General features: G+C 36.9%; 1 protein-coding gene across 2 annotated transcripts in view; it reads left to right on the top strand.

The window, feature by feature from the left end:
- Positions 1–2,092: 2,092 nt before the first annotated feature.
- Positions 2,093–27,291, top strand: part of ARHGAP11A (Rho GTPase activating protein 11A) — a 31,577-nt gene continuing 6,378 nt past the window's right edge. The window contains exons 1-10 of one of the 2 annotated variants that reach the window (XM_043986182.1): positions 2,093–2,863; positions 3,269–3,328; positions 8,895–8,965; positions 11,058–11,154; positions 11,671–11,924; positions 12,838–13,001; positions 13,368–13,514; positions 18,487–18,561; positions 19,718–19,885; positions 26,688–26,817. In XM_043986182.1, coding sequence (XP_043842117.1) covers positions 2,735–2,863; positions 3,269–3,328; positions 8,895–8,965; positions 11,058–11,154; positions 11,671–11,924; positions 12,838–13,001; positions 13,368–13,514; positions 18,487–18,561; positions 19,718–19,885; positions 26,688–26,817 — 1,295 coding nt within the window. In that variant the 5' untranslated portion in view covers positions 2,093–2,734. The remainder of the gene's footprint in view (positions 2,864–3,268; positions 3,329–8,894; positions 8,966–11,057; positions 11,155–11,670; positions 11,925–12,837; positions 13,002–13,367; positions 13,515–18,486; positions 18,562–19,717; positions 19,886–26,687; positions 26,818–27,291) is intronic. The other variant, XM_043986183.1, reaches the window with a different exon arrangement.

Below are 27,291 nucleotides of genomic sequence, written 5' to 3'. Positions count from 1 at the left end.
TATAGCTACAATTGACCTTAGAAAGTTCATAAAATCATCTTTCTACAATTGGACCACATATTAAGGTCTCCAGCTCTGGGGCATGCCGAGTTGGGCTACTTCCATATGATAATAAGAGCCTAAGTAAATTCTTTTTATTGGTGCTTAGAAAAATGGTGTGCTTAATGGAGACCACCCATACAGTCAGTGTACATTCCTGTAGAGTTGCAAAAGATAAGTAGCTCTTTGGCTGGTTTAATAGGCTTGAGTCCATAATTCTCTTTCAGGCACATATCATTTGTGCCTCAACTCCAGCAGACCCCCCTCTCCGCGATAAAATAAGTCCTATCTCTCTGGTTACAAGTTCTTAAATCCCCAATTTCTTCCCATTCCTTTCCTTTCCAAAGGTGCTTTGGACAAGATTGACTCCAGGAGAAAAGTCAAAAGGGTACTGCCATTATTTTTCCTTCCGGGATTCCTTTGGGATATTAAAACCTCTCCTTTGAAGAGGGCTTTAGATTGCTTAACCTTGTTTACCTCAGTTTCCTTATCTGTAAAACGAGCTGGAAAAGGAAATGGCAAATCACTCCAGTATCTTTGCCAAAAAAGAACCCAAAAGGGGTTACGAAGAGTTGGACATAACTGAAAAACGACTAAAAACAGTGCTTAAGAGTGCCGAAGATGGGACTTTGGGCTCAGCATACTGAATGGCGCTGCTACTTTAGGGCTACTGAGAATGTATTCCAGAGCTGCTGGATTCTTCCAGACTATGTCTGTGTATTTTTTGATAAGCATATCTATACCTCTAAGTCTCTCTGATAAATCTCTTCCAACACCTTATAATTCAAACCTAATCTTTGACTGGTGGGCTGGGTTAGGCTAACACACTTCCCTTCTCTTTGGAGACTCCACTTTACAGAAGAAAAATTGGGCTCGAGGAGGTTTAAAGGCATGCTCAAGATCATACAACCAGTGTAAGAGGTAGGACTCAATTTCAGGTGTCTCCTGATTCCAAATCCAGATGCCTGGCAATGAAGGGGGCCTTAGGGGAGGAGTACCCCTCAAGCCTTCATTTTCCAAACAGGCTGCAGGAGCCTGGCACGCCCAAGATGGGTCAGAGCCTCAGCATCATGCCTAAAGTGGGAACTCTTGCCTACAGAGAACTCGTCTGTGGAGTCCCCGAGATCTGGCCTCCTCTGAGGGCTGGGACCGCAGGCCTTTCGTCTTTGCCTCTCCGGCACCTGGCCCTGCGCCTTGCCCTCAATAAATGGTTTGAGTTGAATTGACGTTATGAGAGGAGCGCGCTTGGATGCCCTCCAGCCTTGGCTCGCCCACCCGGACGCTGGGGCTACAAAAAGAATCGCTGCCCTAAAAGGTAGCACGCACCAAACACCTCTTCTGGCTTGCCGTAGGACCAGGCTCTCTTTCTCCACCCCCCCCCCCACCCCCGCGCCAGGTCTTTACCCTGCTCCAAGTTGAAGGCCGATGAGGTGTCTTTTCTAATTGCCTGAGTATGTTCATTGAGATGTAGCCGGGGCCGAGGTTTGGTGATTTCCGACACACTTCCTTCAGTACTCCTCGCGGCCCAGAAAATATAAGTAAGAAAGCGCTAATCCCTGTATAGAATTCCTGATTCGTTTGTTTGTTTGTTTTTTGCTATCCCTGACTTGGCGTTCTGTATCTGTCTCCAACTTTACCGCCGCATCAGGCCGTTATTAGACGACCTTTGGGGTCCTGATTTTGAATGGGGAGCGGACCAATCAGAGAGTGCTTAGGACTTTGGCGCTGCCGTTTGAGCGACCGAGTTTGTACCGGAGGTGACCTCTTGGCTAGGCTACCGAGGTGTTGTGGTGGGGGGGCGGGAGACCGCAGTTTTGGGATTTCTATAGTGGGGGCGGCCGCTCAGCCCAAGTGAGCGGCCAGGGATGCTCTGGCCGGGGGAACAGCCAGGCTGACGGAGGGCGGGCGGGAGGCAGCTTCAGTGTGCGAGACGAGGTGACAGCAGAGACCAGCCCGGGCGGGGACCGGGACTGGAAGAGCTCCAAGAGTCAGCGGCTGGGCCGCGGGGAGGGGGTCGGGGAGGGAGGGGAAGCGCAGGGACAAGGACGCCGCGGAGTCTCCGGGGATCTGGGGAGTTTTAGCCTAGGGTCTGGCCGGCAAAGAGAAGGGGACCGGAGGGTTTGGCCTGGGGGAGGCCAACAGACCTTGCGGACTGTAGGGTGACCGGAAACAGAGGGATTGGGAGTTTAGGGGGAAGGGCTTGTGCCGTGAAGTGCCTGAGGGATTGTGAACAGGTTGGTGGGAAGTGACTGAAAAGGAGCGTGGACTGGTGTGTGTGTGTGGGAAGTGTCATAAAAGGAGTGTGGAAAGGTTGGTGAGAAGTGGTTTAAGGGGGAGTGGACAGGCCTGTGGAGAGAGACTGGAAAAGAGTGTGGACCAGTGGGAGTGAAGTCTTAAAGAGAGGGCGATCAGTGGGGGAGGGGAAGGGTCGGTGTAAGGAGCGTGGAAAAGCCTATCTAAGGGCTTGGAACTGGGGGCAGAAGACACGGAAGTGGCTGGAGAAGGGCAGGGCCCCAGGCGGGGTGGTGGCCGAAGTGTAAAGAAGGGAGTTGGGCTGAGGGCGGTGACTTTGAGGGTTTGTAGCAAGTGGAAGTGCTGGTGGCTAAGGAAGGTCGGGGAGTGGAACCGGAGGAGGACGAGGAGGAGGAGGACGAGTGGGAGGAGGTTGAGTGAGAGGTGCGGTGCTCGCGTCGGAATGCGGGACCGGAGGCTCGTGAGGTTGTCCCTACTGCATCATCTCCGAGCCGCCTACGGTATAAAGATCAAGGGCGGTCGAGGGCAACTGGATTTCGGCCGGCAGGAGTCAACATCTGTAGCTGTTGGGGTAAGTCCAAGGGAAAAGGGCTGAAGGAGGAAAACTGAAGGCTAGTAAGAGTGACTATAAACTAGAAAGAAAGAGAACAGAATAATAGCTAACATTTATATATGTGCCAGGTACTGTTGTAAATAATCTACAATTATATCATTTGATCCTCACAACAATCCTGTAAGTTAGGTAGGTGATATTATTAGTCCCATTTTAGAGATTGGGAAACTGAGACAAAGTGGTTAGGAGGTTATAGTGACTTGTCTGTGATCACACAGCCAGGAAATGTTTGAGACTGGATTTAAACTCGGGTTTTCCTGACTCCAGGTCTAGCTCTCTGTCCACTGACCCACCTTAGCTGCCTCTTTAGAGCTAGAAAGGAATTTAGAAGTCATCCAGTCAGTCTAATTCACTATTTTACAGATGAGGAAACAGGCCCAGAGGTTAAATGACTTGCCCAGAATTACACAACTATTCTCCAAGGTAGATTCTGAACCTTTCTGACTCTTGTTTACTAGTCCATGCCGATTCTCAACCTTACACTTGGTTCTAATATAAGTTAAATGGTGAAGATCCCAAGATTTACCATTATTAAGACTAATATTTATATAGTGCTTTCAAGTCACACATACACATATACACAAATACCTGATTTTATCTGAACCTTACAATAACCCATTGAGGTATATGTACTACAGTGTATTATGACTGTGTTTCAGGTGAGAACCAGAGGCTCAGAGGTTAAATGGCATTTTAAAAAAAAAATCTTAATAGTATTTTTTTCCAGTTACTTGTAAAGATAATTTTCAACATTCATTTTTGTAAGATTTTGAGTTCTAAATTTTTCTCCCTTCCCCCCAAGAAAGCAAGCAATCGATATAGGTTATATATGTACAATCACATTAAAAATATTTCTACATTAGTCATGTTGTGAAAGAAGAATCAGAACAAAAGGGGAAAACCTCAAAAAAAGAAAAAAACCCAAAAAGTGAAAATAGTATGGTTCAATTTGCATTCAGATCCTACAGTTCTTTTTCTGGATGTGGAGAACATTTTTCATCATGAGTCCTTTAGAATTGTCTTGCATCTTTGTATTGCTGAGAAAAGCTAAGTCTGTCACAGCTGATCATTACACAGTGTTGCTGTTACTGAGTTCAATGTTATCCTGGTTCTGCTCACTTCACTCAACATCAGCCCACTTAAGTCTTTCCAGGATTTTCTGAAATCTGCCTGCTCATCATTTCTTACAGCACAATAGTATTCCATTACATTCATATATCACAACTTGTTCAGCCATTCCTCAGTTAATGGGCAGCCCCATAATTTCCAATTCTTTGTCACTACAAAGACAGCTGCTAGAAATATTTGTACATGTGGGTCCTTTTCCTTTTTTAATGATCTCTTTGGGATACCTAGTAGTTGTATAGCTGGGTTGAAGGGTATGCACAGCCCCTAAATGGGTATTATTTGTGATTATTTTCTGAGAATTATGGACTGTCAGGAAGGGTTGTTCATTTAAAAAGAATTCTGTTTTCTGAGTGGATCAATGGAAATTGTTAAATGTGTAGGAGTTTTAGATAAGTCCTAGAAATATACATATATATATATATATATATATATATAAAACATGTATTACATATATAATACATACATAGTTCTGAGATTATTTAATACAGCTTCTTTTATGTGGTTCTTTTGTTTATATTTGTTACAGCTATTTTTGAGTGTGTAATTGGTTAATTGAAATCATCTGATTATGCCCAAACTTAATTTTTGCTATTGTCATTTTTCTATGTCATAAAACATTTTTTAATTAGGTAGTTAAATCAACACCTTAGTCTCTTCAGTTAGTTCAGTCTCTTTCTACCCAAGATTTTATATCTGAGATAATATTTTCAGGGATTTCAGGAATTTGAGGGAAAAGATTTAAGTACTTGGTGTGAGCCATATGATATATTTTTTTGTTTTTGTTTTTTGTGAGGCAATTGGGGTTAAATGACTTGCCCAGGGTCACACAGCTAGTGTCAAGTGTTAGAGGCAGGATTTGAACTCAGGTCCTCCTCAATCCAGGGCCAGTGCTCTATCCACCTTGCCACCTAGATACCCCACCATGGGATATTTTTTGAGACAGCATTACATTCTAAAAATAAAGGAAGCTAAGTAAAATGATTGGAAGATGAAGGTCTTTGCATAACATAGCCTTTGGGGTTTTTTTCTGCTCACAATCAAGGCATTTCATAATTTAAAAAATCATATATCAATCATCTGTACTATGTTTTAGGTGTTTAGGATCTTGTCACTAGAGTAGAAACTGACTTTTGGGCACATTGTATGGGACAAACAGCCATATGAAACATTACTCAGATATGAGAATGAACAGTTCTATCATATATATTAAGGATGAATGTCTTTAAGGAATAAATCAGAGTAAGTAGCCAATGGAATTCGGTGCTCAGAATATAGAATAAGGTGAAATAGCTTATAACAATATAACAATAATAAAATTTAACTAACTTATGTTTGCAATAACATTTTATACATTCATAGTTTCTAATACAAAAACTTGTGGATTGTAGCTTATACAAATACATAGACTAATATATAAATAATGTTTATGTTCTAAAAATAGTCAGCTTATTTGTCATTGTATTGGTTTTTCCCTGTCTTCCTCTCAGTTTTCAAATATTCTATTGAAGGTATTGGATTAAATTTATATAGCGTAAAGAGCACTAGGTAGGCAGTCAGAACACTTATAGCATTCAACTATGCACTCCCATATCTATATCTTTAGCCTATGTCTCTTCTCCAGCCCTAAATCACCAGCTGCCTATTAGACATTTCCAGGTGGGTGTCTCATAGGCATCTTAAATTCAACATCTCCAAAATAGTATTCAGTTGTCTTTCTCTAAAAATCCATCCTCTCTGAAGCTCCTCTATTTATTTTGAGAGCCCTACTATCCTAATCATTCTGGTTTGTGAACTTGAAATCATCTTTAACTCTTCATTCGCTCTCAGCCCTCATACCCAATCACTTCTTTTTTTCTTTTTGATTATGTAAAACATCACATTTGTCATTTTGTATAAGAAAACTTGATTAAAAGAAAAAAAAATGAAAGAAAGTGAAAAATAGCACCCTTCTGTCTGTTCAATCACTTCTGGTTCCACCTACAAGATACCTTTCTAATCCTTCATTCCATAACCTAGTTCAAGCACTCTTCTCACCTAAGTAGCTTTCTAATTGTTCTCTGTAAGTCAACTTTCTCCCCTCCAATCAATCCATCTTCTACCCAGATACCAAATGACTGTCAAAGCATGGGTATCACTGTGTGGTTTATTTGCTCAAAAAGCTTGTTATCATGTTTAGAATCAAGTACTACAACCGCCTTGTTTGGCATTTGAAGTCCTTCAAAAACTGGTATCATCCAGCCTTTTCAGGTTACTCATTACTCTGCTTTATGCACTATATGGTTAAACAGACTATTTAACATTCCTTTGCTTCCATACCTTTGCAGAAGCTATCCGTCTTGCCTTACTCTTCTTCCACACCTTTGCCTCTTAAAATCTTTGGCTTGTTTCAAAGTTTAACTGAAGTGTAACCTACTGTTTCCCGTCCTCAGTTCCTAGTGCTTCCTGTCATTCATTTTGTGTATATTATATATTTACTTATGTGTGTCCATTTCTTCCCCTCTACTCTCCCACATGAAATGTAATTTCCTTGAGCAGGGGCTGTTGCATTTTTGTCACTCTATCTTTCTCTAGAGCCTAGAACAAACAATACCTGGCACATAGTCGTTTTTAAATATATGTTTGTTGCATGAATGAATTTCTCTCTCAGTGACCTCATCAGCTCCCAGGGTTTTTAATATAAACTCCCTGAGTTATATGAAATTATCTTCATTCAGATGACTTGAGAACTATTGTAGTAGCTTTTGTACTTAAAAAGCTGGCCTTGAAGCCAGGAACACCTGTGGTTCAAGTCTTGCCTCTCTCTGACTTAAACTTCCTGTGTGATTCAAGTCACTTAACTGGCCGGTGCTAGAGGCACCTAATCACTGTAAGATGCAGAGAAGGTGCCAATCTGCATTGGTAGAGTAGGTGCCCTCATTTGAGAGTTCTCCATACCAAGTAAAATCACAGATCCTACTCTTAAACAATAGACTATGTAGATGACTTACAGGTTTGAATATCCAGCCCCAGTTTCTCACCTGAGCTTCTGTCCTGCATCACTATTTGTCTATTGGATATTTCTAGCTAAATGTCCCAGAGTTATCTCAAACTCAGCAGGTCTAAAACATCTCATATTTCTCTTTAAATCAATCCATAAGCATTTATTAAAGCTGTTACTATATGCCAGGCACTGGGGATCAAAATATAGTAACAGCTTTAATAAATGCTTATGGATTGATTTAAAAAAATACTGATTGATTTAAAAAAAATACTGTAAAAGCTTTTCTCCACATCCAGAAAAAAGAAGGTGGCTGGGGGCAGCTAGGTGGTACAGTGGTTAAAGTACTAGCCCTGGATTCAGGAGAACCTGAGTTCAAATCAGGCCATAGACACTTGGCAGTTACTAGCTGTGTGACCTTGGGCAAGTCACTTAACTCTCATTGCCCCACAAAACAAAACAAAAAAACAAAAAAAGAAGAATTAGAACAAAAGGGGAAAACCTCAAAAAAACATAAGCTCTTTGAGAATAGGGGTTATTTTATTTTATTTTGATCCCCAGTGCCTGGCATATAGTAACAGCTTTAATAAATGCTTATGGATTGATTTAAAAAAAATACTGTAAAAGCTTTTCTCCAGCCCTTTAAGTTTACAGAAATGGGATGTCTTCTGAATAAGTCATTTCCTTAAATGTATCACATAAGCTTATATAAAATTTTTATATATTCTTTCAATACTTATATGTACATTATTATCTTTCCAGGATCTCAGAATTTTATTTCAGATTATCAATAATTCATACTTTTATAACATGCAGTTTATAAAACTCCCTGAGTTATATGAAATTATCTTCATTTGACAGGTGAGGTAATGGTCTTGAAAGGTGAAGTGACTTGTCAAAGGCCATATAAATAAACGGAGACTTGACTTGAAATCCAGGGCTACTAAATCTTGGGTGGCTCTCACAAGTTGTTCCTCTGATAGATAATAATTTTAAAAAGTTAAGAAAAATCATCTAATAAAAAATAACAGGAAAGAAGATAATTTTATTATAGAAAAAGCAACTGTACAAAGAGAGCTTCATTGATTGGAATTGTTAGGGTTTACTTTTAATATATCTTTGTCCTAGTCTCTTGGAACATTTTGTTAGAAAGGTTTTTAGTGAGGCGATTGGGGTTAAATGACTTGCCCAGGGTCACACAGCTAGTAAGTGTCAAGTGTCTGAGGCCGGATTTGAACTCAGGTACTCCTGACTCCAGGGCCAGTGCTCTATCCACTGCACCATCTAGCTGCCCCTTGTTAGAAAGTTTTTAACTCTATATTAATTACACTCATCAGTCACAAAAATGAACCCATCTTGCCCTGTTATTGCTCAAGGGAGAACACAGATAATTTGACTTCGAATTTTTTTCTTTGCTAATCACATGACTTGAATTTGCTAGAGGTTAGTATTTATGAAGCTGTAGGAAGTGATTTAAGAAAAGATGTCTCCATTTTAACAGATAGGAGTTGGGAAGCATTAAACCTTCTTAAAGTCCTTTTTAAAAAATAGTATAATGATGATACTTTAGAATGTTTAGTATTTGATCCAAATGCTCTGTAACACCTTCGTTAGCATAATTGTTAAATATTATTTATATAAGGCATTTAGTTTAGTGTTTGAGAATAGTTATCCTGTTCTTGATTCCCTGTAACTAAAGTCTGTCACCTTTGAACTAATATTGTTTAATTATACCTCAGAATATTTGTAACTAGTTTAATTATACTTTTTTACTCCTTCCCTGAAATCATAATTTGTCTTCCTTTCTAAGTAACACACATTATGTGCTTATACTTGTAACTTTTTATCTTGAAGCTTTTATAGCAAATTACTTTTACATTTTAGGGGAAAATATTTGGAGTACCTTTTTCAACATTACCCCAGTCATTTGTACCAGGATATGGAAACATTCCAAGGTAAGCAAAGTATGAAATTAAGCATACAATGTAAGTAATGAATTGTGTAAATTTCAAGGTTCAAAAACTAACACATATTTCCAATTGGGGTCTTTATGTTGTAGTAATCATTCATGGACTTCATAATTCCACTCTGAAATCCAGATGTTAGTGATGTGATGATACCTTAGCACAGTGCTTGGCAAATAATAGGCTTTCAGTAAAGGTTTATTGGATGAATGATATATTTGGGAAGAATTGTGGGGTAAGAATATTTAAGTTGATGTGCTCAAGCTTTTGTAAATAATGATCACAAAATGTTATTAAAATTTATTATGGGAATATTTAATATTCTATTACAAGCATTACTAAGTGCTATGTGTTGAGAAAATGATAATAAAACTTATATTAATAAACCTGTTTAAGTCCCATGACTCCTTTACCTAAGATAGCTGTCTAATCTGTAGAGATACCATTGATTTGTTTTGTAGGGTTTTTTTTTCAGTCATGTTATACTCTTTATGACTTCTTTTGGGGTTTTCTTGGCAAAGATACTGAAGTGGTTTGCCATTTTCTAATCTCCAGGACATTTTACAGATGAGGAAACAGGCAAACAGGATTAAGTGATTTAGCTAGGGTCACACAGCTAGTAAATGTTTGAGACCAGATTTGAACTTGGGAAAATGAATCTTTCTGACCCCAGGTCGAGTGGTTTATGCACTGTGCCACCTAGGTGCCCTTATAACATTGATACCACTTGTATTATCTACAGACTTTTATTGAGCACCCTTCTGGCAGTATTATAATATGTTCTACATGTTGAATTATAAGAAAAATCTGTCTTCTGAAGTGTTAGATAATACTGTCAGAGAAATAAAGGTCCCACAGACAAGTGAATAAGGAAGTAAATTAATTGAGATATTAATAGAACCTATAAATAAAAATGGATTTTAAAAAAATGGGACTCATTACTCCAAATCTATCTCATTTTCAAACTTCACTCTTGATTGAATGGAGAACCATTCTTCCCATTTTCCAGATTCACAAGAGTCATCCTCAGCTATCTTCTTTGAAGTTCCTTCCTCCCACCCCACCCCTTAATCCAGTTACCAGGTCTTGTTCATTCAAGTCTTTCTGTTTTAAATCTCACCCAAGCTACTGCCAATTTGATGTTCTTAAGATCCTTCTGACCATGTCATCTCCCTATTTAAGAAGCTTCAGGAGCTTCCTATGGCCTCTGGGATAAAAAAAAAATCCTCAGATTTGCATTTAAAATCCTCTGAAGTCCCTACTTTTCCAATCTATTTGCTATTACTCCCCTTATACTATACTCAATATCCTGCCTCCATTCTTTTGCATAAACTGTCTCTAAGGCATATTATGCATTTCCCCTTCCCCTTTACCTTTTATAAACCCTAGCTTCGTTATTATACAAGGCCTTTCCTGATCTCTATTTTTTCTCACCCTAATTATTATTGCTTACCATTTATTTATTTATTTGCTATTATTTACTTTTTTTTTAGAATAAGATGGTAGTTTATTTAGGGGCAAGGGAGGGGAAGGGGAGGGGGGAGGAGGGAAGGGAAGGGAAGGGAAACCAAGAGAAATCCTTGGACGTCTCTTGGGGAGAAAGGCACAAAGCACGTGGCTCTGAGGTACCAATCTCTATTATTTACCTTTTAACACTGTTTCATATATACTTACCTGTTTACATGTTATATATGTTGAGGGGAAGAAATTTTTTGTCTTTGTATCTGGTTCCTAGGGTGCCTTGCACATGGGAACTTAAATGTTAAATTAAATTAAAAGAGGTTACATTTTATGGAATGGTAATTTAAGAAAGATTTGTTGGTCTACATATATTTTGCCCATATAGTTATATAGTATAGTTCTTGTTTTGAAGTGCTGGAATGGGAGCAAAGGCCATACTAAAAGTAGCCCTTTCTGTATCCATAAAGAAAAACCGAATAGATTATAGAAAGGGAAAGTGATTTAGAATTCAAAAGTCAGGTGTCAGCACAGAATCCTCACAGGTTGTTGATGTACTGTGACAAGAATATTCACTTAGAGTTTTTGTAAAATCAAATACATTGATAAGACCTGCCTTTTTCAGTTTTCTTGTTGATGCTTGCACGTCTTTGGAGGAACATGTTCATATTGAGGGACTTTTTAGGAAATCTGGATCAGTCATCCGTCTAAAAGCACTGAAGGTAAGCATATTCCTTGACTGATTTTTTTTTTCTTTTTCTTTCCACAGTTGTCTAATTTTGTTTTTGTTCTGAAAGTTCTCAGATATGACATTAATGAATGTGCAAAGAAAGGGTCTGATTTTCTGGCTTGTGAACTCCCTCTAAAATATCTCAGCCCATATGACTTATTAAATAATTGCTATGGAATTGTCTGTGAAGTTCCTTGCAACAAAGGTAGTTATCGTTAGGGGAGGGGTTTGAACCCATGTCATCGAATTCCCAAGCTCAGCACTATGTCCATTCTGCTTCACTTCCCCTCTAAAGAGCTTATAGATTATGAGTCCTGTAACTACAGAAATTAAATATTTTTGATTGTTTGCTAGTCTTTCTGTGTTTTGTAATATATGACCAGAAGCAAATAAATAAAAGAATTAAAGTTTACTAAGAAAAATTCCTTATCCTGAGATGTAAGCAGAGATTTTAATTGAAATGAGATCTTAAATCCAAATGGTACTGAAGACTTGAAATTTATTTCAGAGTAAATTGGATCATGGTGAAAGCTGTCTATCTTCTGCACCTCCGTGTGATATCGCAGGACTTCTTAAGCAATTTTTTAGGGAGTTGCCAGAACCCATCCTTCCAGTTGATTTGCATGAAGCTCTTATCAAAGCTCAACAGTTGGAAACAGAGGAGAAGGATACTGCGACAATGTTGCTCTCTTGTCTTATGACTGACAGTATAATTTATATATTGCGTTACTTCTTTAATTTTCTCAGGAATGTTTCTCTTAGGTAAGTAAAAATTAAGTACAGAAAAATTTTAGCTATGGTGTACTTTTAGGAAGTCAGTCCTTATAAATAGCTAGTCATTTATAAATTTAAGCACCAGTACCTTTTTATTCAACTATTTGGGATGGAAATGTTTCTTAAAATTCATTTGTATACTTTCTTAGTCTTCTCAAATAGAATATATTGAAAACATTTTTTTTCTTCCTCATTTTCAGTGTCAATATTACTGTGCCTTAATATAGTGATGCTCAGGGGCCTGTTAAGGCAAAGCAGTTTACCCTAGAATGTCTACCCTGGTTCCATTTGAATTATTGTTTCTGTTCTGTTCTGTTTTTTTGTTTGTTTTTTGTTGTTTGTTTTGTTTTGTTTTTGTTTGGGGGGGGGAGCAGGACAATGAGGGTTTAGTGACTTGCCCAGGGTCACACAGCTAGTAAATGTCAAGTGTCTGAGGTCAGATTTGAATTCAGGTACTCCTGAATCCAGGGCCGAGCTGCCCCTCTGTTGTTTTTTATCATCATTTTTCTATTTCTTTCCTTGCTATCACTTCTCACTGCTGTCATTGTGCCTATCTGTAGTGGCTCCTCTCATCCCTTCTGTTTGACTGCTTCTAATCAGTCATGAACTTTGAAACCAAATTTCTTAACATTATGTGTTAAATAAGAGTAAGTAATAAGTGAGGCTTTTGAGAGGCTTGGCCGTGAATAAAATATTAATTTTAGATGCATGGATTTTATAAATTATTTTGGCTACTCTAGAAAAATTTTTATTTCCTATTTATTGGTTAAATTCCTATAAGGTTTAGTATTTTCCTTATACATAGCCAGTAAAGTAAGGGTCCATACAAATATACCTGAAATTGTTTCTTCATTTAAATTGTGACTGCATTTAATAGTACCTACCTTTTTTTCTTTTTAAGAGCCGGTGAGAATAAGATGGATAGCAGTAATCTTGCAGTAATCTTTGCTCCAAACCTTTTACAATCAAATGATGGGCATGAAAAAATGTCAGCCAATACAGAAAAGAAACTTCGACTGCAAGCTGCAGTGGTAAAGACCCTTATTGATCATGCAGCTGATATTGGTAAGAAGAGGTGAAAATATTTTTAGTGCAGAATTTTTTGGCTTGCCAGCTTCTCTCAAGAGACTATTAAAACTTTTGATGCAGAAGAAATATAGTGGGAAAAGCACTGGACTGAGTTAAAGGACTTAGGCTCAAGAAGAGCTCCCAGCTCTTTTGCTTGCTCCTTGTGTGACCATAAGTCAGTCATTTAACCACTCTGGAATTTAATTTTACATCTATAAAATGAAGTTGGTAGACTAAATGACTTATGAAAGTTCCTTCCAGGTCTGAATATATAATTTATGATTCTATTCTCTGACAGAAGTTTAGTGTAGAATACCTTTATTTTAAAAACAACAACACAATAAAGTCAATATTATCCTTTAGGGCATGTGCCAGAGTTTATCATAGAAAAGATACCAGTCATGCTGGGTATTGATGGCCCCTGTTCTACTCCATCACTACATGGCTATGAAGAAGGTGAATATGAATCTCCTATTGTACTTAAGAGAAAAAGAAGACAGAGTGTAGGTGGTGAGTATTATTGCTATTTGATCTAAGCATGGTGATTTATAAGCTTTTATTATCCAACTGTATTTATTCAACCAAATTTTTGTTTAGTACCTTCTGTATATTAAGGGCTGTGGGAAATGTAAAGAAGTATAAGACATTATTACACCTCTTGGTATACAATCTTATTGGAGAGATAAGACATAGACTCCAAGAATTCTAGAATTTTTCAGGTAGAATGGGGACCTATCACATAGCTAATGACAGACAGAATCAGAATGTAGGTCTACAGAGTTCCAGTTATAAAAAGTTAAGAATATCAATATGAACAATTGTTAGATTGTATTAAATGAGTAGTACAGTTAAAAAATGCCCTAGATTTGAAGAGGAATGAGTTGTTAAGGAAGTCTCATCACAATTTTATTTGGATATTAAAAATGAGTAATATTCAGCTTGGATGAGGAAATCCAGGTGTGGAAAGGCATGGTATATGTGGGAAACAATGAGTAGACTAACTTCCTTTAAATGAAGATTTAAGTGGAGGAGGAATAAGGGATGAAATTATAAAAGAAGGCTGAGGACAGATCAAGGAGAACCTTTGAATGTTAGCTGAAGAGATTAGATTTTATTATGTAAGTAATAGACACCAAATTGAGGTTTGATCAGAGTACTGATGTAATGGAAATAATATTTTTGTGAGATTTTCTAGCTGTAGATAAGGCTACTTTTAGGGCAGAAAGACTGGAAGGGAATTGAAGAAAGCTTTTTTTTTTTTTTTACCAATAATCCAGATGTGAAATAGGAAAGGCCTAGCCCAGATTGGTTAGCATTAAAAAAGGGAAGAATAGGGGCAGCTAGGTGGCACAGTGGATAAAGCACCAGCCCTGGATTCAGGAGGACCTGAGTTCAAATTTGGCCTCAGACACTTGACACTTACTAGCTGTGTGACCCTGGGCAAGTCACTTAACCCTCATTGCCCCACAAAAAAAAAACAAAAAAAAAACAAAAAACGGGAAGAATAGATAAAAGATATACTATAGTCAATAAAACTGATCTATTGTAATACAATTTTTAATAAAGTCAACTTTATTTTATAACTCATAACTTAAAGGTGGAAGGGATCCTAAAGATCATTTTGTTCAATTTTCTTCAAAAGCAGACAGTTTTTTAGGATTTAGGGGAAAGATGACAAAAATTCTTTAATTCTTTTTCATTTGGTAGATTACATTTTCATAGATTAAATCCCAATAAATAAATAACAGATTAGGCAAGACCAAAATAAAGTATATACCGATTTTTTTCAGAGAAATTTTAGCTTAACACAAACATATATCCTAAATAGCTTCTTTCTATTTTTAAAAATAGCAGGATTATTTACACCAAAATGCTAGAGCTAGAGGTCAAGCCTAAAAGCTATATAATTTATATGCATGGTGCCTGACACTTAATAAATAATAAGTGCGCAGTGAATATTTGTTGACTAATATACAGAAAGAGAAGGTAAGCGATGATACACAGGAAGGAAAATAGCATAATTAAGTGAATTGGATCATTTTTCTATCTCCCTCCTTTCTGTGTGGTTCCCTTATACCTTCTTTCTTAGGTGCAGCAAGAGAAGTTCTACATTATCTCCAGGACCAATAAAAATGCTTTTAAGCGGATTCTTAAGATTCCTTTTACCTATAAATTATATGATTCTGTGAAAATTTATTTTGTCCTGTTATCAACTTCACTGCAATGGCCTATGGTCCCATTGCTTTTTTTTTGGTGGGGGGGTCAACTCTTATGTCCATTTTTTTCTTTTTTTCAAAGTTGCCCCTGGGGCTAAGGAAATGCCCAGGGACAGATAAATCCTGCTTGGGTTACTGGGAAGGAAAAGGAGTACTATCTGCCCTTTTAATTTTTTGGGTTCCCAATTGCATCAAAGGATGGTGTCCTGTATATCAAATACTATATATTTGTACCCAGCCATCAGGTCACTACTAGGTCACTTTGCTGTTAGTTTCTGTCCCAGCACTTCCTGAATGTTAATAACTCTATCTTTAGCAGTCAGTTTCATAGATTGCCTTCAGTTTCCCACTAAACATTTGAGGAAGAAGCTTAAATCTTTTACATTCTAAGTTTCATGGCAGACCTATTCATGCATGTTATCTTGGAGTGAAAGTCCCTTGAAAGACAGGATAGTTTGTATCAATTGTCATCAAGACCAAGTTTTTCCTTTATATGATTCACCTAGCCTAATAGTGACACCTCTGAGATCTATAGTTTCAGCAGAGGCAGCCCTTTTATATTTTGGTCCAGGTGAATATTTTTGGTTAACTTGTTAATTAGCTCAGAAGCAATGAAATATTAGTCATTTTCAAGAGACTGATGTCCCTCTTCCTCCTACCTCTCCCTAATTAGTTGATTTCAAACAAGCCAGAACTAAATTCTAGTAACAGCTGGGTTACCTAGTATAAGTCCCTGGTCTACTACTTATTAACTGTGCAATAGCATTCATATTTTAAATAATACCCTGAACCAGTGTAGTAATATTGGCAAACAGTTTGACACAAATCTTGCTCCTTCAGTAATTATTTGGATTATATTATTTTACTCTAGACAACATTGTAAGATAAGATATAAATGTGTCCTTGGTTATACATAATTAACATGTCAGTATTAATGCTGAAAAGATAATGATGCCAGGATCTGTGTACCTGGCAGATAATACTTGTCAAGAGGATATAATAACTCTGATTAACCTAGGGGTAGATGTTTTAGAAGTATGCCAAATGGCTTTAGGGGTTTGATTATTGTGTTAAATTTGAGCAAGTTTAAGTAGATGATACTGAATATAGGATTTTTAGAGCTGGAAGACATTTTAGAGAAATACAGAAATCCTTTTGTCTCCCTTTTCGATATGTGAGGAAACTGAGACCTATGGTCAGCAAGACTACTATACCCAAGTTGAACCCAGGTCTGCTTGTATACAATTTATATCTGAGATCTCTATACACTATTTTAATTGATTAATTTATTTTTAGTGAGGCAGTGGGGTTAAGTGACCTGCCCAGGGTCACACAGCTAGTAAGTGTTAAGTGTCTGAGGCTGGATTTGAACTCAGGTACTCCTGACTCCAGGGCCGGTGCTCTATCCACTGCACCACCTAGCTGCCTCCTCTATACACTATTAAAATAGTCTTTGTACTTTAAACTAGTGTGTGTGTGTGTGTGTGTGTGTGTGTGTGTGTGTGTGTGTGTGTGTGTTGAAAGAGGACGTTTTACTCAATAGTTTCTTCTGGCCATCAGGCATACCCCATAAGCACAGACTGAAACTCTTTAATGGAAGTAAAGTATTAAGACTGAACTCAAATGGCAGTTATGAGTGGAACCCCCCCCATATTTCTTGCATGATGGTAGCAGAAAGTTGGTCAGTGGTAGAAATGGATGGGGGAGAGCCTTCTGTTTGGTGGCTATAGTCTTTTTCTTTCATTTTAGATAAGTTGTGTTTGTTAATCTTCCTTGGAATTAATTTTAGTTTCTTGCCTTGTTCTACAATTGTTTAGCAATAAAATGTTTAATGTCCTTAGGTTAGGTTATAGGTAAGAAATGATCCAATTCACTTAATTATGCTATTCTAGAAAATATTCATTTTCTAGTCATAAAGGTTTTGTGGATGCCTGTCATATCAACTTGTTTTGACTCCCTAGCTCAAGCAGAATAAGGATTCTTTTATTCATGTTTGTTATGGTGGAATTTGTCCTGCATCACCAGAATGGCCTGGTTTCTTTAGTATTGTAGAACTGTTCAAGGGGCGAATTATTTGGAAATGAATTCAGGAAAATTTACAGTTATTTTCAGTATCAATATTTGCTGGTTATTTTAAACAGAAATTTAAAAATATCTTATCTCATGAACAGGTTTGTGAGGAAAACACTTAAAAACTTTAAAATGTTACATGAATGTGAATTATTAATAGTCAACATCTGGCCTTATAATACATTGTTCCACTTTAAAATTCCAAAACCACCTTTCAGAAAATTTACAACTTAGTTACCAATTACATTTGTGTTGTTTAAAAATATAAATGTGGGTTCTAATCTGTCCCCCTCAGTTTTGGGGGGAAACTGGCTAAAATCACTGATAAATTCAGCAAGAATTTAGGCTATTAAGGATTTATTAAAAGATATAAGATAGTGAGGAGAGAGAAAGATTGAGAACAGATACCTTATAGCATGGAAATCCTAACTTTCCTAGCAGCCCATGTGAAGTTCTGCAACGAAGCAGATGTCTCAAACCAAAAGAGAGGAAGCTCCAGTCTGCCAGCCTCAGCTTCCTACTTCCCATCCTCCTCCCCAAAATGGGAGGTTCTTGATTGGTCCAGAGTGGTCTCCTGTTGATGTCGCAGTCCACAGCCTCTGAGAACACACTCTACTCACGGTTGGCCACGTGTGGTCTCAATTTAATCAACCTTAACTAGGTTCAACTTCTGAGAACAACACCCTACTCAGGGCTGGCCAGGTGTGGTCCTGATTTAATCATCATTAAGTAGGGTCTCAGTCTCAGTCTCACCCAATTCAATCAATTCCCAATCAATCTTCAGGTGGGGCTCCTGGGTGTCTGCCAAGTTCCATTATTTTATCACACATTTACTTGTTAAAAGCTTTTACTTTTCAATTAGCATTTTCCCAGAGGTAAGAGTACCCTCTGATTTTTTTTTCTACTGAGAAATATTCATAAGTATAGTGTTGACTGTATTTGAATTGAAATATCCTCTCTTTTTAATTTTTTTGTTTTTAATTTTTTGGAAATATCCTCTGAGAGATGCTGCCTAATTAAAAGATTATCTTTTGAAAGATGCAGAATTTCTTTGCATTTCATTATTACTGGACATCAATTCCACATTGACCTAATTAAAATGTATATGCTGATGGAATTTGTTTTTTATTAAAACAAATATTAAATGTGTATTAATAGAGCAAGACACAATTACTTTTATATGTCCTGTGTTTCAGATTTTGTTAGTGGAGCACTGAATAAGCTTAAATCTAACAGAACACCCTCTACTACACCTCAGCAAGAGAAAACTGGTAAGTATGATATGTAATGATAGTTGAAGGAAGCTAAAATGTCTAACTTTGTTCAGTGACAGAATTTATTTGGGTTTATTCAAAATTTGGCTAACAGGAAAAATTGTCAACATAATGCCAAATCAAGTAGAATTTTCAGTGAGGATACTACACAGTGGAGGTGTTTTTAATCTTTTTTTTGCTTCGTGGACTATGTTGGTAGTCCAGTGAAATCAATCAGTGTGTCTATTTGTCTGTCTGTCTATCTAATCTTCCTTGAAATATCTATGTTTTCAAATACATAAAACAAAATACATGGGCTTACAAAGAAAACCATTGATATTGAAATAAAGATGTAATTTTTTTCCCCATCAGAGTTTACAAACCTGGTCTATCCAAGAATTTCTTGTGAGGGCAGACATTCCAGGTTAAGAGCCCCTTGTATAGATTCCTTCATATAGAGACTCATATGTATGAGTCTCAACTGCTAGTGATGTTGGTCATATTGTACTAGAAATTCTGAGATTAGTAATTAGGCATCTGGTCCATAGTTTAATCTATTGAAACAGTTTTCTGTCTCCATAACTAATTACTTACTATTAAACATATAGTTCAACTGGGTTGCTTATTAAACTTTGGATTTCACATTCTTACAAATGAATTGTATGTACTCTTTTTTATAACATTCTATATACCAGGGTTGTTGAACCAGTTTATATTTCAATTCTTGTGTAATTGCGTATAAAGTCGTTCACTATAAATTTGGGAAATATAACAGGATATATATGACTTTAGAAGAGTTGTTCATATTATAGTTCAAGTTTAAAATAATTTTTCAATAATTTTTGGTTCAACTTCCCAAGCACAGCTTTCTTATATAATATAGTATTTTGTATAATGTGCAACATAGTTGTCTTACTCCTCTAGTTGCCAACACTAAGATTCTTACAATTATTTTTAACTTTTCTTATTTTCATCTTAAACTGTTGCATAGCCTTAATTTACTTTGTGATGTTTATTTGACCCATTGTCTTATTATCTACTTAAAGGGTGATTATATACTTTTTTCTAGCAAGCTTTAAGTAACAGGGTTTTTTTAGATTCTGTTAAAGTATAATTCTTCTGTTAAAATAGAACTTTCTTGAAGAAAAAAAGACATAATTTTATTTAATTACAGCTCTGTCATCAGTGACACCAGTGATTCTTACACCCAAGATAAAACGAAAACTACCAATAGATTCTTCACATGGCTTTTCAAGCAAAAAAAGGAAGTCCATCAAGGCCAGTTTAAACTTTGAGTTGTTACCAAGCAGTCTCTTCAGTAGTGTTTCAACTCCGGCACCAGGTAGGAAATAGAATTTGTATCATTCAGGTTAGAAATGTGTACAGTGACACTTCATTTATCTAGCACTGAATTGTGTTTCAGTTGTATAAAATTGTAAACCTTAAGGACAAGAACTGTGGTGCTTATTTTTATATCCCTATACTGAATTTGTGATTGTCTAAAACATGGTAGGTCATGATAATGTTTGTTGCCTGTGAATGCAAATCTGCTTATCAAAGCACAGATGGCACAAAGCTAAGAGGAATCGCTAACACATTGAATGACGGTGAGGATTTGGGGATGAGAATTCAGGATAAATTTATGAGTTCAGTCTAGCAGCCAGATTATTCTTTCTCTTCTGCCACTATCTCAGAAGTGTGTGATTCCATGCCTCTCTGAGAGACAGAAACAGGGAGGACTTGAACTGATTTGGTGCTCAGTCATTGAAGGACACTATAGGGTAGAGGTATTTGGGTAATTCTCTGTTGCTGCTCTCATCATACCTTTGATTCAGTCAAAAAGGGGCGAAAATCATCTCTTCCCATACTCTCAGCCAATTCCCGTATCTCCTCACTCTTTCTTTAAAATCTTGTAATAATGAAAACCTGGTTCCTCTCAGAAGATAGTACCTTTTCTTTCTTTTTTTTTTTTACAGGGTAATGAGGATTAAGTGATTTGCCCAAGGTCACACAGCTAGTAAGTGTTAAGTGTCTGAGGCCAGATTTGAACTCAGGTCCTCCTGACTCCAGGGCCAGTGTCTTATCCACTGTGCCACCTAGCTGTCCCTGATAGTACCTTTTCTTGCCAGCTGGTGATGCTGGAGATGTACTGATTGCTTTTTTTTCTCATGCTCTCTGGAGCATCCTCAGCCAAGAGGAGGAAGAGGCACACTTTTCTCATAACTCTTAGTCTGGCATTTAAAGCCTTTCACAATCTGGAATGAACCTACCTTTCCAGTTATTTCCTATTACTTCCACTTATACTTTCTCTGTTCTAATCAAGATGGCCTAACTATTCTGTAACGATTGGAATGACACCACCTGCTGGAGACTTACTATTAGAAAGCTCAGCCATGAGGAGAAGGCACCTGAGGGCAAGACATGTGGCTTTTCTTTGGCATCAGGAAATGACCATTGGCTTGTGGGAGGAAGAGGGGGCAAGGCTGGCACTCTCACTCTCTTTTTGCCAGGACTCTCATGGAGAGTGGAGCAGAGCTGTAGTTCTCCAAGATAGATAGCTCAATCTAGGCCTCTTTCTCTCTCTCTTCACCAAATTCTTACACTCCTTAATAAATCCTTAAAAGTCTAAACTCTTGCTAAAACTTATAATTTATTGGCGACCACTCATTACATATTTTAGACTAGCTAGAATTTTAGCTCCTTATAATTCCTAGTGCATATACAACTTTCTAACTTCACGCCTTTGCATAAGCTGTCTCATATGGAATGTATTCCTCCTCAGCTCTTCTTTTTAGAATCCCTACCTTCCTTTGAAGGACAACTCAGATATTACTCTACTTATCATTTCCTGATCCTGCTCTGCGGCCAATCCAGTATTTATTTGTGTGTGTGTGTGTGTGTGTGTGTGTGTGTGTGGTTTGCCATTTCCTTCTTCAGCTCATTTTACAGATGAGAAACTGAGGCAAACAATTTAGGTGACTCTGGGGAAGAGTCACACAGCTCCTAAGTAAGTATCTAAGGCCAGATTTGAACTCAAGAAGTCTCATCTTTCTGACTTCAGGTCCAGTACTCTATCCACTCTGCTACCTAGCTCTACTGTAGTAGTCACTTAATATTTGTTAAATTGAGTTGAATGTCCCTAACGATTAGAACTATCCAAAAATAGACTGGATTGTTTCAGGAAGGAGTGAATTCCCCCTCACTAGAGCCCTTTAATGTTAGTGTTACCATCTGTTACGGATATTATCAGTTTCTTGTTCAGATACATATTAGTTAGCTCCTGAGGTCTCTTCCAATTGGGACTCTAGGAAAAAGCAAAATTTTATTGGGGCACTTACTCTTTTGGATCCTATGATGATGCTTTACATTGGCTTTCTATGAATACTGAGAGCTAGGAGTGAAGTTGAAGGCATCAGGAGTTTGAGTCTGTTGTTTGGGTCAAGAAATACCTAGTGATTGGGTCCCTAGTGCTATATTCAACTTTATACTTACCTCAAGCTCTGTAGTTTACAACCCAGATATCAGGACATCTCAGAATCCTGCATATGGAAAATGTGCTTAGTTGGGACTGAGTTTTTTTTTTTTTTAATATTTATTTTATTTATTTTGGTGGGGCAATGAGGGTTAAGTGACTTGCCCAAGGTCACACAGCTAGTAAGTGTCAAGTGTCTAAGGCAGGATTTGAACTCAGGTCCTCCTGAATACAGGGCCAGTGCTTCATCCACTGCGCTACCTAGCTGCCCCCTGGGACTGAGTTTTGAAATGCTGGTCCTTTTTGATGTTAAGCATGGCGCCTGAACCAAAAAATCTCTTCATGATTTTTACCCATTAGTACTAGATCTGCCTCCAGTAACAACATCAAAACAGATCTGTTTCCTCTTCTACATGATGGTCCTTTGCATATTTGAAGGCAATAATTTTGAAGGGCAATCATAACTCCCTTAATCATTTCTTCTCCAGGAAAAAGATCTGTAGTGTTTTCAGCTGTTCTCTTAATGACATGGTTTTGTGGGTTCTTTTGAGATCATCTACCCTTTCAATATGTGTGGCCCAGAGCTAGACACAATATTCCTGATGTCTGATCTTCACAGAGAAGAGGATAGCTTCCTAGGATCTTTATTTTTATCTATTTTTAATCTATTCATTTATAATTTATCAAATAGGATTAATCATTTTAATAAGATAATAAAATAATATCTTCTTATTAATCCCTTTCTGAACTCTTTCTTGTGTGTATATTTTATTGCCAGTGTTTTGCTTATTTACATAGCAATAATTTGTTCTGATTATACTTTCTTCACTGCTTCATTTCATATGTCTTTGTATATCTCTGTATTGGTCACAATTGTCATTTGTTAGGGTATAATAATTTTCTATTACATCCCCTCCATTTGTCATTTTCCTTTCTATCCTATTAGCCAATCTGATAGGTGTGTGTAGTTGGTTTAATTTGCATTTCTCTAATAGTGGTTCAGAGCATTTTTTATATGACTGAAGATAACTTTGATTACTTTGTCTAAAACTGCCTGTTCATATCCTTTGACCATTTAATCAATCGGGTAATGACTTGTATTCTTGTAAATTTGACTTAGGTCTTTATATAGTTGAGAAATGAAACCTTTATCAGAAAAACTTGATATAATTTTTTTTCAGTTATGATTGCTGTGTATTTCCTATCAATCTGTTCTCCCTTCTTCCCTTGTTTATTCTTTTAAGTAATCTTGCTCTGGAAAATCGTTTTGCCTCATCCTTTTGTTGGTTCAGCTATACTCCAGAATTTGTTTTAAGACGTTATTTGGAGGGGAATTTGGGAGAACTCATGCAAGTCCCTGTTTTTTCTCTACCATCTTGGCTTTGTCTCCCGTCATGTTGATTTTAAAGAGACTGATGTCATAGAGGCATTATTTTAGCTATTATATAATCAAAATAGTACTACATTGTTTTGAGATACTGTGAGACATTCCCCAAACCCTCTTCCAGATCTAAGTGTTTCTGCTGATCCTTAGTGTTGTCACAATGGTAACTATGGTAATGGTAATAATCAGTTCCTCTATTTTAGGGCCTGAATATCAAAACCAGAGCAAGTCAATCATGACCTCATAGGTAGAGATAAGAGTTCTTGGAAATATAGGAACTAGGGTTCAAATCCTAGTCCTTAAAGCTGTTCAAGAGAGGAATAGCCTGCCTCTAGAAGTAGTGGTTGCCCCTTCCTTGAAGATCTTCAAGCAGAGCCTGGATGACTACTTGGTATCTATATTATAGTAGGAATTACTTTATATATGGTTGGACCAGATGGCCACTTAAGTCCCTTTTAACACCTACATTCTTTGATTCTGTAACATACTGGCAGTTTGATTCTGTATAAATCATTTAAAATTTTCAGTTTCCCTAGCTTCTCTTGGACTTTCTAGGGCAGTTGCTAATCTGCTTCCTTTACCTGGAATCCTATGCCAATGAAATCATAGAGTTTTTTTGTTTTTTTAGTAAGGCAATTGGGGTTAAGTGACTTGCCCAGGGTCACACAGCTAGTAAGTGTTAAGTGTCTGAGGCCGGATTTGAACTCAGGTTCTCCTGACTCCAGGGTCGGTGTTCTATCCACTGTGCCACCTACCTGCCCCACATAGATAGAGTTGTTTTTTTAAAAAAATCAAAACCAGACCATTTGTAAATGAAGCAGTTTATCTGCAAATAGGCAGAGAGTTAAGACTTCAGGTTCAAAAAAATAGGTAAAAACATTTAAAAATTAATTAAACTACTTTTTAAAGTTGAGTGAATTTCGTTTTTCTACCGTTATTTTCTAAGCTCCGAAGCAAGGTATTTTTCATGCATGTTTTGTTTTTGCTGTGGGTACTGTGGGTGAAAATTTATGAATGGCTAATTTCTACATATGGTTTATGATACATAAAATATGCTATTTGATATTTTAAAATGGCACTATTTGTTGACATCAGGCCCAGTCTAGGGTTTTGTTTTTTATTTTTTCCTTTTTGTTTTTTGGTATCGGATTTATGCTGTTTACATACTCAGGCCAGTGGGGGTGGGTGGGATGAGGGACCACATATGCATAATCTATAGCCATGAAACACATCTGGTAATACCCTTTGATTTTTGCTTCATTGAATAAGCATTTATTAAATGCTTCCTATATGCAAGGTGTTTTGTAAGTTGAGGGCAGGTACAAAGAAATAAATTTTATTGATATCTTGTTCTTTACTTCAGTAGAATTTCTCTTAATATCTCTTCCCAGAGAGCCATCCCATAAAACAAAGATTTTAAAGAAAATTAAGTGAGGAATAATAGAAAAAAAACCTCAACAAAACCAATCAATTTTTTAAAATCTGAAAATATTCTCAGTGCTCCATACCCATATACCTCCACCTTTCCACCTATGCAATGGACTGGGGTAGGGGTGTCTTCTTATATCTCTTCTTTAGAGCCATCCATGCTTGTCCTTTGCAATTTTGCAGCATTTACTTTTTTTGTGGTGGTGGTTCTTCCCATTAATGTTGTTGTCATTTTCTATATTGTTTTCATGGCTCTGCTTGCTTAGCTTTGTATATTTTATGTAGGCCTTTACATGTTTCTCTGTATTTGTCATATTATCATTGCTTATAGTAAAGTATTACTTCATTACATTCATTTACCACAATTTATTTAGCTATTTTCCCAATAAAAGTGAGTACTTTTTTTTTCCCAGTTCATTGCTATCACAAAAAATGCTAGTATAAATAGTTTTCCTATATATGAGGATTTTCTTATCAGTGACTGCCTTGATAAAAAAAGTATTGTAATACTTTGGTCTTAGTCACTTTATTGCATAATTCTAAATGACTTTCCAGAATAGTTGTACTTATTCATAGCTCTGCCAACATAACATAACATACAAATTCTATATTTATACAAATGCATGTTGAAATCTTGGCAGTAGACCTTCTTTATCCACTTTGTCTTTACTGTATGGATGTTTTATATATATATATATATCTGGAAGAGAAAGTACAGATGCACAGTGATCTGAGTCCATCATGTCCTATGGATCTCCTGCCTGGTCACCAGCTTCCTGTAGAAAGAGGAAGAAGGGGAGAGCATTTAATCTCCCCAAGATATTGCTTACTAATAATTATTTCTCACAATGGGAAAGCTATTCATAATCCTCCTGGCTGCTAGTGTTTTCTCTCCCTCATCAAGTTATCTCATATCTATTTGTTTACTTGTTTATCTTACTGAGTACATTTTAAGTTTCCTTAAAGGTAAAACTTAAATTCCTGTCTTTGGGAGGCCAGTGTCATCGAACTAAAGGATACATAATGGAATATAAGGTCTGAGATGATTGGAAAGAGGCAAGAAACTGGTATAATGGAATAGGGCTTCTCTTTCTAGATTGTGAAAACTTTAAATACCAAGCTGAGAATTTTTTTTTCCCCTAAAGGCACTGAGGCTTCTTAAGGAAGTGATATAGTCAATTCTGTGTTATAGGAAGATTCTTTTGGAAGCTCTATGGAGGAGGCATTGGAAAGGAGGAAAACATAATCTAGGAGGTTAATTAGGCTATTATAATAGTTCAGACAAGAGTAAAGAAAGTCTGGACTAGGGTGGTAACTGTTTGAGTAGATAGAAACTGGAGGGAGGCAAGAGGAAAAGGGCCCAGGGCAGAGACGTGGCTAATATACACGGTTGGAGTGGGACATGGGTGATAATACAGCAAAGGAAATTGAAAATGGAGCTCAGATAGGTCAGAAGAGAACCTGGAGAGTGAATTGAAACCAAGGAAAGAGAAAAAATACAGGAAGATCCAAGTGGTTCTTAGTGTAATGTTATAACTAGCTGAGCTAATTATCAGGAGTTGGAGAAAAAGGGATTGTGATATTCTCCCCTGGAGATATTAAGTCAAGAGTTTCTATATGGGACCTGGTCCATATGTTATTAGCAGAATTTAAAACAAAATTAAACATTTTCTTGATCTTCCTAAAGTATAAAATTAATAAATTAAGCTAGCTTTTTATATAAAAAGAAAATGAAGGAAGGTTATTGAGCCAAAGTTTTAAAAATGTTTTTTGGAGTTGAAAAGTCTTTAAATATTAGTATTATTAATGTTTTGTGCTTTTACAAAAATCAGTTATTTTATGTTTATGGTACTTTTATAGTTCAATTTGAAGAAAGTCCTGGTGCGTCTTCCCAGAGTTCAATCTCCCCCATAGCCATCAGTGGAAATCATCTGTTCAATACAGGTGTTCAGAGGCGAAGTAAAAGGATTGCAAGCAAAAAAGTATGCAGGTAAGTTGCCTCAATAATTAATTTATCCAGGGGCAGCTAGATGGCACAGTGGATAGAGCACTGGCCTTGGAGTCAGGAGTACCTGAGTTCAAATCCGGCCTCAGACACTTAACATTTGCTAGCTGTGTGACCCTGGGCAAGTCACTTAACCCCAATTGCCTCACTAAAAAAAAAAAAAATAAAAAAAATAATTTATCCAGTGAAACTTAGTTTAAATGATTTCAGTAGTTTGCTTTCAATTATTGTTTTGTAAACTAATATGACTTAAATAATAAAACATTTTTGAAAATTTTCATTAATATACTCTTGCTAATTAATAAAATTAATTTTTAAAGTTCCCCTCTCAATATGCTCTTATTAATCAATCTTTTTTCTCTATCAATCAAAGAAAGATATCCAATCTAAAAACCACCTCTGCTTGTGATTAAAACCATGTCTCTTTTGTCTTATAATGTATAATATATAATCTTAATG

This window comes from Dromiciops gliroides, chromosome 2, assembly GCF_019393635.1.
Source record: "Dromiciops gliroides isolate mDroGli1 chromosome 2, mDroGli1.pri, whole genome shotgun sequence".
Taxonomy (NCBI): Eukaryota; Metazoa; Chordata; class Mammalia; order Microbiotheria; family Microbiotheriidae; genus Dromiciops; species Dromiciops gliroides.
This window is presented reverse-complemented; position numbering and strand designations above follow the sequence as displayed.